This window comes from Rhinatrema bivittatum, chromosome 15 (genome assembly GCF_901001135.1).
Source record: "Rhinatrema bivittatum chromosome 15, aRhiBiv1.1, whole genome shotgun sequence".
Taxonomy (NCBI): Eukaryota; Metazoa; Chordata; class Amphibia; order Gymnophiona; family Rhinatrematidae; genus Rhinatrema; species Rhinatrema bivittatum.
In genome coordinates this window covers 50,003,058-50,018,588 of record NC_042629.1, presented here as the reverse complement: position 1 = coordinate 50,018,588, position 15,531 = coordinate 50,003,058, and the positions used below count along the sequence as shown (strand labels likewise).

The 15,531-nt window shown below is 46.6% G+C and overlaps 1 protein-coding gene across 6 annotated transcripts in view; it reads left to right on the top strand.

Annotated features, from left to right (window-relative positions):
* Positions 1 to 10,050, top strand: part of COL8A1 (collagen type VIII alpha 1 chain) — a 66,918-nt gene extending 56,868 nt beyond the window's left edge. For all 6 annotated transcript variants that reach the window (XM_029578610.1, XM_029578613.1, XM_029578612.1 and 3 more), the window contains 2 exons: positions 3,098 to 3,363; positions 6,751 to 10,050. In XM_029578610.1, coding sequence (XP_029434470.1) covers positions 3,102 to 3,363; positions 6,751 to 8,666 — 2,178 coding nt within the window. In that variant the 5' untranslated portion in view covers positions 3,098 to 3,101 and the 3' untranslated portion in view covers positions 8,667 to 10,050. The remainder of the gene's footprint in view (positions 1 to 3,097; positions 3,364 to 6,750) is intronic.
* The last annotated feature ends 5,481 nt before the right edge of the window (positions 10,051 to 15,531 follow it).

Genomic DNA, 15,531 nt, shown 5'->3' with positions numbered 1-15,531 from the left:
CGTGATATTACTACCCTTAATAGAAGGGTAACCTGCCTGGGGCAGCAGTTACTACCCTAAACAACTTGCTGGGCAAATTAGATAGATCATCTGGGTCTTTAGCTGCTGTCATTTACTATGTTATAAAGCTCCATGCTCTTTCTGACACTTGTCATACAAGCCTGCTGCTTTATGAGCTTGCACAGGTATATACGATGCATCAGTTCAGAAGTGACCTCCCGTAAGCTCACCTGCTCTCTGATGTGTTGCATTTTCTTATTCAGTAACTGTTCTGAAATAATTCTATTGCAAGCCTCGTATGCCCGCATCCTGCCAGTTTGCAAGAGTTTAAGTTAATGCCTTTCAGGATTTATTTGTTATTAAAAATGTATAACTTTCAGAGACAGAAGCAGATTGTGCTATCCTGTTCATTAGATACAGGGACCCCGGTCTCTTGCAAATCCATGGCCACAGTAAGGATCGCAAAATTCAAGCCTTGCCGTGGAGTTGCTGGTCCCAGCAGAACCACCACAGGCAACCAGGCACTGGGTGCAAGCAGGAGGAGAAGCGGCAGTGTTGGCAGTGCCGGCACATCACCCCTCTTCCGTGCCAGTTTGGGGTTACGAGGACAGCAGTTCTCAGACCTTAGAGGAGGGTGAAAGCCCCACTCTGACCCCAGCAGCAGCAGAGAAGGGTGACGTGGCCCAAGACGCTGCAATGCCGCTTTTCTACTCCTGGCCCCTCGCTGATGTGGGAGGGCGAGTGATGGGATCGGGGGGGGAGAGAGAGATGGGAAATGTGGATGAGAGGAGAAATTGGCTGAGGGAGAGTGGGGGGATGGGAGAGAACACCAGGAGAAAGTGAATGAGAGCTTGGCTGAGGGAATGTGGAGAGTAGGGGGATGGGAGAATGTGTAGGCGAAAGCGAGGGAAGGAAGGGGCGAGCACGAGGAGGATGAGTGAGGGGATCGCAGTTGGTACAAATGGAGATGAGGGCATTGGAGGGGGTGGGAAGCAATCAGATGGGCTTTTGGGTGGGGGGGGGAGGGTTATGTTGGCCTCAGAAGGAAGTGGGTAATTGTGGATCTCCTCCTTCCTGGTCCAGGATCACCATTTTTTTCTTCTTCCTCTGCTCCTCCATTCCCCCTCTCCTCTCCTTAGTGGTGCACTGTGAGTCTCCGGCACCCTCCCTGTACTTCTCGTAGCAACAAAGTCCCCCGTGGATGACCCAGCACTCTCCCCTCTTATCCCCAAAGCCTGACCCCCTGGCTAGGAATAGGCACATAGCCAGGGCTTGTGCAAGAATGCCACTCAACAGAGAGTACAGCCTTTTGCATTCTTCTCCGGCCCCTCCACTCCCAGGCACAGAACAGGAGGGGAAGTGATGGGGCTGAGGTTGGATTAGATTGAACAGTCAAGGGAAGAACCACTCTGCTCCCTAATCCAGCCCCTCCCTTCCTGTTACCTGCAGGAGGGGAGAGGGGGGGGGGGGGAGCGAGGAGTTTGGAGTGAAGAGCAAAGAGAAGAAGACCTGTTCTGCTCCCTAGTCAAGTCTCTCCCCTCCTGTTGTTTATCTCTTACTCCCAGGCAGCTTGTAGGGAACAGGAGGGAGAGCAGTAGGTTGGTTGAGACACCCAGGCTGGTCATGGTCCCTCTCTTCCCCTCCCCTCTCTGCTTTAGTTCCTTATCCCTCTTCCCATCCCTTCAAGACCCTCTCCCCTCATTATTTACCCCTTCTCTCTTCCTAGCTTTGATCATTAAGTTCCTTTCCTCTCCAAAATGTACCAAATAAATTAAACAGACAAAAGCAATATCAAAAACCAACTTTATTTTTATAAAGTAAAATGCAAATGAGCAGCATGCAAACCACTTCAAATGTATGCAAATAGGCCGCATAACTGCCACAGGTTTCTTCAACCTCTTGCCGCAGAATTTACTTGCGCTGCCGCAGGGGCAGTGGTTATATTTATCTAGCAAGGGGAACCGCTGTAGACTCAGGCTCTGGGAGAGAAGCTTCCACACAAACAGCCCAATACGGAAAAGACTGCGGGAGAGCGGGCGCTCCGTTTTGAGCGCCCGCTCTCCCGATGCGCACCCAGACACCTCTCCTGGGCGCGCGGTCCTCTATGTAAATGAGGGGTCGCGGTAAAAGGAGCCGAGAGGGACGATTAAGCGCCCCTCACGCCTCTTGGCCCAGGAGAGGGGCTCTGTCAGCGGGTTCAGGAAACCGACGCTCAATTTTACGAGCGTCGGTTTTCCGAACCCGCTGACAGCGATCGGTTAGGGAAACAGACGCCGGTAAAATTGAGCGTCCGTTCTCCTAACCGGACTGGCCGGCCCATTTCTTTTCTTTTTAAATTTTTTTTTACATTTTCGGTTCCTCCGACTTAATATCGCTAGGATATTAAGTCGGAGGAGGGGGTACAGAAAAGAGCATGCCCTCTGCCTGACTCTAGAAATTAAGTCTCTGAGCTGTTCAACTCCTAAAACTGCCCAAATAAAACCTTTGGTGCAAAATCCTCATTGCTCACGCTTGCTAGGAAGGGGGAGGCCTCCAGGGATAACCTGAGTCTTCCAAGCCCACCGCACAGCTTGCCTTCCGGGGATATTCTGGACGGCCTCTGTGATTGCTGGCATTTGGGCAGGTAATAGGAGAGAGAGAGAGCTAATGGCTTCCCCCAACTGTCTCCCAAAATGTTTAAGGTGAGGAGTGACCAAGCCAGGCCTATGCATGCCCAAGAAGCTCACTAACCGGGTACCTGCTATTCCCAGAGACACAAAATGGGAGAAAAGCTTTAATGAATCCGGCTCTTAGAGATTTTAAAACCAGGTGACATCAGGCCCGAACTTGAATTGGAGGACACAGTTTCTGTAGTGCCATCCCGGGATTTTTACTTTTCCATAAGGAAGAAATAGTTTTATTAAAGGTCTGTAGGCCTTAACTGTGAATCACTAACGAGAATAGTTGAAGCATCCAAAGTCATCCTGGGAATTATCACCCTTTTAACTAATTACAGGCACCCTCCTTATCAAAGAGAGGGTTAATTTTCCACCAGCTATTAACAGCAGTAACGTTGATCGCCTGTGGGGTTTTTGTTTTGGTTTTTTTTCTTCCGCAGGGTTATGGCTGTACATCGTGTCCTTGTGCAACTGCTGAGGCTGGCCGTGGTGATTCACCTGGCGCTGGTAAGATCCAGCCGAGGCGGCGCTTACTACGGCATGAAACAGCTGCCGCCCCAGGTGGCCCACCAGTACCCAGTCCTGGGGCAGCCATTGCCCCACCTGCAGTACGGGAAAGAAATCCCCCAGCTGCCCCAGTACACCAAGGAAATCCCCCAGATGCAGATGCTTGGCAAAGAGATGATGCTCAGGAAAGATGGCAAAGGTAAAGAGTTCCGAGAAAAACAAAAAACTCAAAACGGAAATTCACTTACTTGGGCAATGTTATTTAAGTATTTAAGTACTGTTTATCAAGAGTCATGCACCATAATTACCATGTTGCAATGCATCAACTCTTCGAACTCCCTGGCAGGAAAGGCAGGTCCTAAATAAATCAGGATGATGAAAGGAACACCGTGCGGCTCTTAAAGCCGCAGCGATAAGCAAGGGCAGGCTCGGTTAGAAGGAAAAGCCAACAAAATCTTTCACCCTTTTTCATTCAGATTTTATTTCATCTTTTGAGCGGAAGCAAATGTTCAACATTTCTGAAAGCTCCTCCCACTCTTATGAACCATTCATTTGAGGCAATGCTATCATTTGTGGCTACCCCAGGGATTACCCCCTCCCCCTCTATTTTATAGCCCCCTCCAGTCCTGGGCTGGGGGTCATGCACCCAGGCCTCTCTTGGAACCCTCTCATCACGGGCCCGTGATCCAGCCCCTCGGTGTCGCGTTTGCACAACTGGGACTTCGTCCCTCGGGCTGCCAACGCCGTGTCTGCAACATCCCCTGCCACCCCAGGGGGGAGAAGACCCGATCCCTGGTCTTCCCCGTGGCAATGCCCAGTGCTTGACACTGATTTACCAGGGCTGGCCTGGCTGAGCCTTCATGAAACCTAGAGCCTGACAGCTGGTGAGGCCTGGCCCATCCATCCAGGCCCTGCTGTGTCCCTTCCTCTCCACCTTTACCACCGCTAACAATCCTGGGACCCTCCGATGACACCGGTCTCTTATTATTGGCAATTATTTGTATATTGCCCCCTCCGGGCAAAGAAGATCGGGGTGGTTTACCATCAAACATCCATAATACATCAGTAGCAACATAAAGCAGTACAACACGAGTACTTGGGCTGTAGTAAAAACAAAATCATTTGATAGCAAAGGTCTTGAATAGCCACGTCTGCGACACGATGGAATTATTGCTTGGTTTGGAGGTTTTACTATATATATATATATATATAAATAAAAGGGGTGGTGAGGGAATCTCTGGATGCATTTGGGCGACGGTGAGCACAGATCAGGGTCTGTGTATCCAGGGATTCCTCTCCCCTCCCTCTGAAGATAGGAGAAACCTCACCATCGCTTTTGTCCGACTACAGAAAATATCCTGCACGGGGAGGCGCAGACATTACACAACTGGCTTTCCAGTTTTAGGAACAGAGGGTGCGGCCTCCTCCAACACACCAAGCTGGTTTCCTTGCGGTACCTCCCAGCCTTTCTCTGGGCAATATCAGACAGATGCAGGCCTCTGCCAAGCCCACCGACTATGGGTACGTGTGGCCACTCCACTGCAAGCCAAGGAGGGCAGGACAAAATGCATAAAACACATTATTACGAGGTTACGCAGTGCCCGCACCGATTGCACAACAGCTGTAACTACCCTGGTACCTTCACAGCAGTATAAAGAGCATTCCTGCTTATAATAATGTGTTTTATGCATTTTGTCCTGCTTAGATCGCTTTCTTACCACTGCTCGCATATAAAACGCTTCGTCAGGGCCAGCCCGGGGAGCTCCTGCTGCAGACTACCATGCAAAGGGTCCTCCCCCCCTCTCACCCCAAGGTTGATCCCCCAAGTTGGCGTAGAGGTGGTGGAGACAGCAAAGGTATCTGAATTCAAGAAAGCATGGACTAAGGACAACGATGAGAATTGTAAAGCTAAATTCATGTGGCAGATGAGCTAGAGAGGTCGCGTGGTCTTTTTGTCCTGCTACATTTCTAGATCCACGGAAAGCATTACATAATTAGTGTTGGCGTTGCAGTACGTTGTGCCCTCTCCTTGTGCAGCCTTGAAAAGCATTTTGTTTTTATTTTATTTATTATTTAAAAGTTCTTCTATACCACCTTTTCAAATATAGGTCTAAGCGGCTTACAATATTAACCTACGTAATTAAAACAAAGGTAAAAATAAAAGTAAATGAACTTATAAGCTAAAAGGATAAATAGAAATTAAAATGTTAAAGCCGTAACTAAAACAGTACTATCACAAAAATAATTTCATTAAAAAATATCATCACAAATAAGGTAGAGGACTTAGGCTTTAAAAGCCTGGAGAATAAACATAGAAAACTTGTTTTAAGAAACTCCTAAGCTCTGCAAGAAAGTAGCAGCAGTGGAAACCCACCCAGCACAAGCTTAAGGTCCTGAGCAGACCATTATTTTAGGAAAGAGAGAGAGGTCTGGGACGTGCTGAGTAGCCTTGCAGAGGGCAAAGAGCAGGGCTCAGAAGAGGAGTGTGTTTTCTTCCATTTTATTTCTGTTTCACCTCAAAATGTAAAGCCGAATGAAAACAAACAAACAAAAAAAAAAAAACAAACCATGCACGGAGGGGATTTGTCTTCTATGTGGATGTCTTTAAAAATAAATCCATCGTAGAGAGTGAGACGCGCTGGGAGCCCCCACCTAGGGCACGAGCAGAGAGCTCAGCGCCAGGGCTCACCCGCATCCCAGGCTGGGAAGAGGTCACCTGTGCCAAGGTGATAGGAGGTTGTAACTCCAGCAAAGAACTTAACGCTGCCCAGTCCAGGGCCTAATGCTGTAAGGAAACGGGCGACGAGGGGATTATTTGGAAACTCAGCAGCAGTGCACTGTCCATGGAGAAAAGGTTTGATAAGAATTTGCACCCCCCCCATACGAGTTTTATTTTGGAGTTACTGGGACCGCAGTGCATGTCACAGTTACTTGTCTGTTCTCTCCTCTGCGATTACTTTAGAGAGGTTTACTTCTCCTTTCTTTCATCCCAAATAAGTTCACGCAAAGAAAACAATCAAATCGGGTGAGAAAAACGCAGAAGGGACATTGGGGTACGCCCAGGCCCGGACCTTAATTTTATAGAGCTGGTGTGGGGGGGGAATTTTATTTTGTTTGGGAAGGGGTTTTTTGTTGTTTTTTTTTAGTTTGGGGAAATAAACCAAACCTGAAAAAAAAAAAAAAAAAAAAAAAAAAAAGACACCCCCCCACAAAAGAAAATTAAAAAAATGAACCGAAACAAATTTTAAGCCTGCAACTCCTTACCTAAAACATGAGCGAGCCAAGCAAGAGCAAAAACTCAAGATTTCTCAGGTCAGGTCAGTAATTGTATTGGAAGAAACCTATCATGTGGCGTGACCCCCACCAATCAGGCTGAAAGGGATTTTAAAAAGTGCAGACAATAAAACAAGCTGTTACTTTCCATAGCTTCAAAACAATGAATCCTCAGTCTGGGCAGTCGTTTACTATGAAAGAAAATCTTTTACTGTGGTGGTGATCCAGTTGTCCAAGATACTGAGTATTTTGCTGCTGATGTGCCCTTTGCAAATTATGGCCTTTTAACTTTTTTTTTTATTTTATTCCACAGAAATTCCACTGGCTGCCTTGCGAGGCGAGCAAGGTCCACCGGGGGAGCCAGGGATGAGAGGGCCATCAGGGCCCCCAGGATTACCGGGCCATGGGATGCCAGGAGTAAAAGGAAAGCCAGGGCCACCAGGTCCTCCAGGATATCCGGGGATTGGCAAACCGGGTATGCCAGGAATGCCCGGAAAACCAGGAGCCACCGGGCTTCCCGGAGCCAAAGGTGAAGTAGGCCTAAGGGGAGAGATTGGACACACGGGCTTGCCAGGGCCACAAGGATCACTGGGCCCTCAAGGAATTCCTGGAGTTGGAAAACCAGGAACCCAGGGATTCCCTGGGCAGCCAGGGCAAAAAGGTGAACCAGGACCAAAAGGACAACCAGGAATTCCTGGTCTTCAGGGGCCGAAGGGAGACAAAGGAATTGGGATTCCAGGTTTACCAGGACTGAAAGGCCCACCTGGCTTGCTTGGTCCTCCAGGTCCAATTGGACTTCCAGGTATTGGTAAAGCAGGACAGAATGGGCTTCCAGGGCCACAAGGACCTCCAGGTAAACCTGGTCTGCATGGTGAACCAGGGCCACAAGGCCTAAGTGGACCACCTGGGCTTCAGGGTTCACCTGGCCTTCCTGGAATTGCAAAGCCAGGCCAAGATGGACTGCCTGGTCAAATCGGTCTTCCAGGTGAAAAAGGTGAAAAAGGTCTACCAGGTCCACCAGGACCATCAGGCCTACCAGGGTTAGGCAAACCAGGTTTTCCAGGAACAAAAGGTGACCGGGGCTTGGATGGTGCTCCTGGAGCACTTGGACCTAAAGGTGAGAAAGGCCACATGGGTATCCCTGGTATGAGTGGTCCTCCAGGACAGCCAGGTCCACCAGGTCTCCCAGGATTAATGGGTCCTCTGGGTGGAAATGGATTGCCAGGAGCCAAAGGTGAAGATGGCATAAAAGGCCCTCAAGGGCCTCCAGGTCCCAAAGGTGAGCCGGGTTTAAATGGGTTTCCAGGAAAGCAAGGTTTTCCGGGTGAAGGTGGACCTCCAGGTCTGAGAGGGCTGCCAGGACCAATAGGGCCAAAAGGAGAAGCTGGTCAGAAAGGTTTCCCCGGGCTTCCAGGTACTTCTGGGATACCTGGACATAAAGGTGAGCCTGGAGTTCCTGGGAGCCAAGGTGAACAAGGCCCTTCTGGAATTCCAGGAATTGTAGGACCAAGTGGCCCAATTGGATCTCCTGGCATTCCAGGTCCTAAAGGTGAACAAGGTCATCCAGGCCCACCTGGGCTTCCTGGAGTAGGTAAACCTGGTTTTACAGGACCACAGGGACCACCAGGGAAACCTGGAGCTTTGGGTCCCCCTGGTCAACGTGGTCTGCCAGGCCCTCCTGGGCCTCCAGGTATCCCGGGACATCCAGCAGTTATTCCCCCTACACCGCCAGTCATGGGACAGTATTTGCCAGAGATGGGACCAGGAATAGATGGCATGAAAACATCGTCAGGCTACAAAACCAAAAAAGGCAAGAGCGGAGGTGTTCTGTATGAGATGCCAGCGTTTACAGCGGAGCTAACCACACCTTTTCCACCAGTTGGAGCACCTATAAAATTTGACAAGATGCTATACAATGGCAGGCAGAACTATAACCCACAAACGGGTATTTTCACCTGTGAAATCCCAGGAATTTACTATTTTTCATACCACATTCATTGCAAAGGTGCTAATGTTTGGGTTGCCTTATACAAGAACAATGAACCTTTAATGTATACGTATGATGAATACAAGAAGGGTTTTCTGGACCAAGCTTCTGGCAGTCTGGTGCTTCAGCTGATGCCTGGCGATAGCGTTTATATACAGATGCCCTCCGAACAGGCAGCCGGACTCTATGCTGGCCAATACGTTCATTCGTCTTTCACTGGGTATTTATTGTATCCTATGTAAAGGGAACCTCCCCCTAAAAAAACCCCCAAAACACAACTGTAAAACACTTACTGCTTCATCATTTTATACCAATGAAAACTGCATTTTATGACACTTTGGACCACATTCTACAAAACGTGTCCCTGGATGTACATGCACCACTTGTCAGAAGATAAAGATGAGGGAACTGATTTACAATTCTCAAAACAACTTTAGATCGAGCTGGTTAATCGTACACTTTTCTGGGTCAGAACTTAGAACATAAAGTTGCCTGTGAGATGGAATATCGGTGGTAAACATTTAAAACAGAGAGGTTGCTTGTGGAGTTGGCTTGACCATGTCAGACTGCTTTACAGTCTAGAAACCTTAGTTGTCCCCTGCCAAAAAAGCACTGCCTGCAAATGATGGATTGTAGTTCTACCACACCAACTGCTTATCATTCAGAGAATCATAGCAGGGGTGGAGGAGGAAACGTGACAATCATGCTTGCCCCCAGTCGGAATTGTGAGAAAGCAACCTACCACAGCTACCTTCACGCAAATCATCACAGCCCGTTTGCAATTAACTTATCCTTCCTGGGGCAAATATCACGGCAGAGTGAAGGCGCATCTTAGTTTTGCTAAAAACAGAATTTTCTTTGCTGTGGGAACACCACTGCCGTGAAACATCTTGGTACAGTTTCCCTTCACATTATGTTAATGGTTTTGCTAGGGCTTTAACTGTAATTTATTTAAATGTTTTAGGTTGCTGAATGCCTAAATTTGTATATGAGCAGAGGTAGGCCTTGTGAAACTGGTTCTGAGAGCAAAAAAAATATTACAAGACAGCCTGTATGCAAAATGCTGTTGTTGAACTATGGTGTACATGTTACAGAAGACTGAATTACTGTGTTTAAAAAGGAAAAATGATAATAAGGTGTACATTTTCTCCCAGTTCCTACAGCACATCATAGCTCACTAGTTTCACAAGTCTGGCTCAAATTGCTCAAGGGATATTACACTGTGTGCAAAATTCAATGTTTCATCCAAACATGGATTGAACAAGCCGGCCCCATGGCAACTGCTATCCAAGGTTTGATCTCCTGGTTGGGATCTTCCACTCCCCTGGGTTGCCTAGGCAGCATTCACATCCCCCCAGTGGAAGAGGCAGGCATGGCCCCTGCATAAGGGGCGATGCCTACCGGCCAGATTCAGGGCCCATGATTGCAGGAGTTGCAGAAGGAGACCCGATGCATGGCCCCCAGCACTGCCTAGTGGGAGGGAGATTATAAAACAGGGGGCTCATGGTGCCTGGATATCAGTGCTGGTTTCCATTGAGCTGGAAGCCCAAAAAGAGCATGAGGCAGCTTGCTGGGTCAAAAATATTAAAAAAAAAAAAAAAAAAAAAAAGGATTGAACTGGCAGTATCATTCTTTAAATGTAGAATTCAAGGTAGGGTGGCATCAACTTAACTGGGATTCTACTGAGGTGCTCAAACATTTTATGGAAATGTGAAGAATAGGAAAAGCATAATAATTTTTTGTTTTAAACCCTTACCAGGAACTGGTAAATTTTCCATGATCAAACTGACCTGTTAATAGCAAATACATTTTTGTATTTAAATTTTTGTACCAATTTGAAAAGTATTAAAATGTATAAAATGGTTTTATTTGGTGGTGTTAATACCTGTAATATGCAGCATTCTGTAAGTGGCTGTACAGAGTGATATCAGCAGATGGAATCAAAGACTGAACATGGGCATCAGATTCACATCAAACAGATTCCAGTCCTTAAACAGGATGGCAACTCGGCTCTCCAGTCGTCTCCAAACGTTGAGTCCAAGTAGCAGCAGCTCTAGAGCACAGACATCCTTATTACTGTGTATGAGAGATTCAGAGACTTAGCTGCATATTTTGGTTCATTAAATCGGGAGTAACTAATAGCAGGTTCAAAAGGCATGTGAGGGAGTGGCATGGAGGAGGCAGACTCCTAGGTTAATTGTAAAGGCATGGAAGCTTGTGAAGGTGAACTGGATGAGGAGCAAAGCCAAATAATACAGACTGGAGAACCAAGTTAACTACTCCAAAGGTGGAATAGTGTTATATGAACAGAGAATTGACAACCTCATTGGTACTGGAAAAAAAAACAAAAACTAGTGTAATCTGTGGGCTGTGATGCCCAACTACCAGAAAAAGTAGCCAAAGATGACATACTTGGGTTTCCAGGAACATCTGGGGTCCCTTCTGCAAAATCCCTGGGCCTGGTGAGAAAATTTAAAATCAGAGGGGTTTTGGTGAAGTTCAACATGCAGTATCGTTTGTTTTTGTTATTATGACAAAGTACATAATGTAAAATAGCAAACAGCGAGTGAAAACACACGTTCCCATGCAGAAATGCATTCAAAGACATTGTTACAATGCAATCCAGCTGCTAAAGAATAATCCTGTCCTACTTTGTATTCAGCAACCTTCAAACCCATACAATGAGACAAGCCCCCCTGGTTTCTAACATGCACATAAGGAAAGTCAATTTGTATAGAAACTCTTTCAGATCGGGTTTCCCAAATATTTACAAATACCACATTTACCACGTACACAAAAACTAGCTATTAAGAATAGATTTGCATTAAGTGACAAACAGTGAAATGTCACTTTTGTCTCAAGTTAAAACAGAGCGGTTTTTGTTTTTGTTTTTTAATCTTTTCTTGGGAAGTTCTCATCTTCTTTCCAAGAACATGTTTATGTACACTGAAGCTGGGCACAGCGTTAATATAAATTTGTCACACTGCATTGTAAATAATAATTAAAATTAAAATTGCATGGAACAGCAGGTTGTAAATTACATTGTAAACAGAATGAATAAAGAAAAGGACAGCACATTGGCAGCAAACAAAACAGCTGGAATAAAAATTGCATGCAATACTGGGAAGTGACGTCACAAATGCTAATAAACCATGAAATAATTTCTACTTTTAATAAATAGATAAAACATCACATAAGGGAGCCAGCCCTGTTGCTCAGGCCATAATGCTTTGGTGCAGAGGATGTCAAAGAGGTGGTGCACTTCAGGCCTCTCCACCCTAGGGAGGAAGGGAAGACGGCCGCCACTATTGTGGCCACTGCTGCCACCCAACCAGCAGTGCTATGGTGCACCCCAAAAGTGGCTCCCCCTTCCACTATCCCTTGAATCGGAGAAGATCACCCCAAGCCCCTTTCTCCTCCCAGGTATGCCATCCAGGGAGGGACTAGATAAAATGCATAAAAATACATTCATAAAAATAAAATAAAAATCATGAAAAATAAACATAAGCCTCAGAATAAATAATATGTCGCAGAAGTAGTGTACTTATTTCTCTGATCCTGTGAATCAGCACCATAAAAAATGCAGTGCTCTTCTGACCACTAGATGTCAGCAGCAATACTGGCAATGCGCACAAACCCAAGAGAGTCCTCTCTTATTGAGCTCCAGCTCTTTCAGCTGGATGCCTTCCTCCAACATTGCTGATTGGCTCTTTCCCCCTGGTGAGAATCCGATTGGTGAGCAGCAGTTTTCAGCCCAATGCCAGTATGCAATTTCATTGATTCTGTAGTGAGTATGTGCATCTCGTGGCTTGCTCATTCTGCTGCAAGATGCTACTTAAGTGGCCTCTCCCTGAGACTCAGGGCTATGAAGACGGGGGAGATGTTTAGAAACCTCCATCAGCCTCCCATGCCTCAGTTACCTCTTACTTTTTCTGGGTTTATCTTCTCTGCATTAGTAATTACAGATTTTTATTTTTACACGTAACAATCTTTCTGTACAATCTGCTTAATTCCTCTTGTGTTGTCACCTCTGGCCAATATCATTTCCTACAAACGTTTAAGAGTTATTAAGCAGCTTATATACTAAAGCAGTGGTTCTCAACCTTTTTTTCTGTCGGGACACACCTGATAGATGGTTCTCACATGCGTGACACACTGAACACATGATCGTCACGGGGCTAAATGTAAACATATACTCTGTCCCTACAGGATTCACCCTGACCCCCCAACAATGGCTCCAGAACTAGGACATTCCCCGGTCAATTTACCATACAAAAAAAGATATTTCTGGTGTCATCTCAGTAACAGCAACATAAACACTCCCCCCTACCAGTCCTCCTTAAAAAAACTAATTTACCACCAATGCATGTTCTATTGAGAAAACACAACAAATGAGATTGATACAAATGCCCACATGCTGGTAAAATACTTCACATCGGTCACACACATAGAATCGACCTTCACCAAATACGGAAAGACCACAAATTACAATTATGGAAACAGAAACTAGAATGGAAACTCAAAAAAGCCACTCTGGATTCTGTGCAAAACAGAAATATAACACCTAACAGACTTCCAGGATTTGCAATAATGTACACAAACTAATGCGCACAAAGTTACACCTGCATTATGGAACTCAAACAGTAACAACCCTACCTATGAAAAGGCAGCACTGCAAAAATTACACCAGACCCTAAACACCAATACACCTCCTGTTAGGAAAACAGAACAAGCCAAGCTGCTATAGATCCCTAACAAGAAACTACAAGCTCGCAGAACATCCTTAGCTGGGTCACACACGCAGAACACAGACAGATTCTCACTAAATACAAAATAAAATGACCATAAAACTTTTTTTGCGTTGTTGCACTGCATACAGAGTTTTGGCTTCTTGCTGTTTCCAGTTCAGTTTTTGTCTCCGTATTTCTATTTATACATTCCTCGAGAAATATAAAATAATTCTAAAACTAGAATATAATAAATGTTTCAAAATGATAAATTGGAACATCCATTCATTAAACATTTTCAAAATTATTAAAAATTCTCGAAACACCAATAAAATATTTCTAACAGCATAATACCCAATAATTAAAATGGCAGTCAATCAAGAAAGATAAACTTCAAAAGCCACCTTTACTTACTCTCTCCAGTAATTCTCCTACTCCTTTCCCTTTTAGGCCAATAGCACATACTAGAAGCAGCAAGGGCTGATGAAGCTCTGTCCTCGCTGTCTTCTTCCTTAGGGCCCATGACTAGTCTATCACACACACACACACACACACACTTTCTCTCACACACCAGTCACCTCCCTGACCAATCTCTTTCTCTCATACACACACACACCAGTCACCTCCCTGACCAATCTCTTTCTCTCATACACACACACACACACCAGTCACCTCCCTGACCAATCTCTCTCTCATACCACACACGTCCCCTCCCTGACCAATCTCATCACACACACACACTTTCTCTCACACACCAGTCACCTCCCTGACCAATCTCTTTCTCTCATACACACACACACACACCAGTCACCTCCCTGACCAATCTCTTTCTCTCATACACACACACACACCAGTCACCTCCCTGACCAATCTCTCTCTCATACCACACACGTCCCCTCCCTGACCAATCTATCACACACACACACGTCCCCTCTCTGACCAATCACACACACACACATCCCCTCCCTGACCAATATTTCTCTCTCTCACACACACACGTCCCCTCCCTGACCAATGCCTTTCTCTCACACACATGTCCCCTCCCTGACCAATGTCTTTCTCTCACACACACACGTCCCCTCCCTGACCAATATTTCTCACTCACACACATCCCCTCCCTGACCAATGTCTTTCTCTCTCACACACACACACACGTCCCCTCCCTGACCAATATTTCTCACACACACCCATCCCCTCCCTGACCAATGTCTTTCTCTCACACACACACATATCCCCTCCCTGACCAATGTCTTTCTCTCTCACACACACATCCCCTCCCTGACCAATGTCTTTCTCTCTCACACACACACATCCCCTCCCTGACCAATGTCTTTCTCTCACACACACACACATCCCCTCCCCTGACCAATGTCTTTCTCTCACGCAGTCACCTCCCTAACCAATGTCTTTCTCTCACACACACACCAGTCACCTCCCTGACCAATGTCTTTCTCTCACACACACACACCAGTCACCTCCCTGACCAGTCTCTTGCTGTCACACGTTTTCTCTCTTACACACACACACATTCTCTCATACACTTACACACATACTGGCTCACTCTGTCTCACTCACTCACCCCCACCCACATACAGCTACAGCACAAGGAAGCCAGTATGCTGCTATTAAAAGCAGAGTCCTGACAGGCTGGAAACTGCAGGAGTGACCTCCCCCAACCGCAGCAGCAAGAAGGCAGAACTCAGCTGTTTGCTCTGTGCCGTAATAGCAGCACAAGCAGTCAGCCTAGAATGTAATTCTATGCTTTTTTTTCTCCCCACCCCAGCCTTTTATTTTGTTTTACAGTTTGATTATTATTATTTTTATATTTTCTTGCTGATGTTGCACTGGCGAGAGGAGAGGTCAGAGCCAGGCCAAGGGGGGGGGGGGGGGGAGCAGCGATACCATACTCCTGCAGCCCCTGGCAAAGTGGCCAGCCAGCACCGATCTTCAGCTCTGGGTCTGGGCAGCTAATGGATGTATTTCCCCAACAGCCGTGTGGCAGGAAATCCCGGCGGCCACATTCTCAGCTGACTGCTCTGTGCCGCGATGATCGCAGGACAGGCAAACTGCTGATTATAGTGGGGCCAGGGAGAGCCTTGAGATGCGATTTCTGCAGCAGCAGCATGCATGCATGGCCTTTTCTTCTTCCCACGTGCCCGGTAAACATCACTTTCTCTTCCGGGCCACAGGGATGGGAAGAAGAAAAGGTCACGTTCCTGTTGCTGCCGGCTTCCACAAATAACTGCTGCCATTCCTGTTGGGGCTTGAGTGTGATGATAGCCTGGGCAGGAACGGCAGCAGTGTTTGTCTCGCTGAGGTGAAAGGGGGGGGGGGGGGGGGAAGAGCAGTAGGTGCACAACACACCGGTTGAGAACCACTG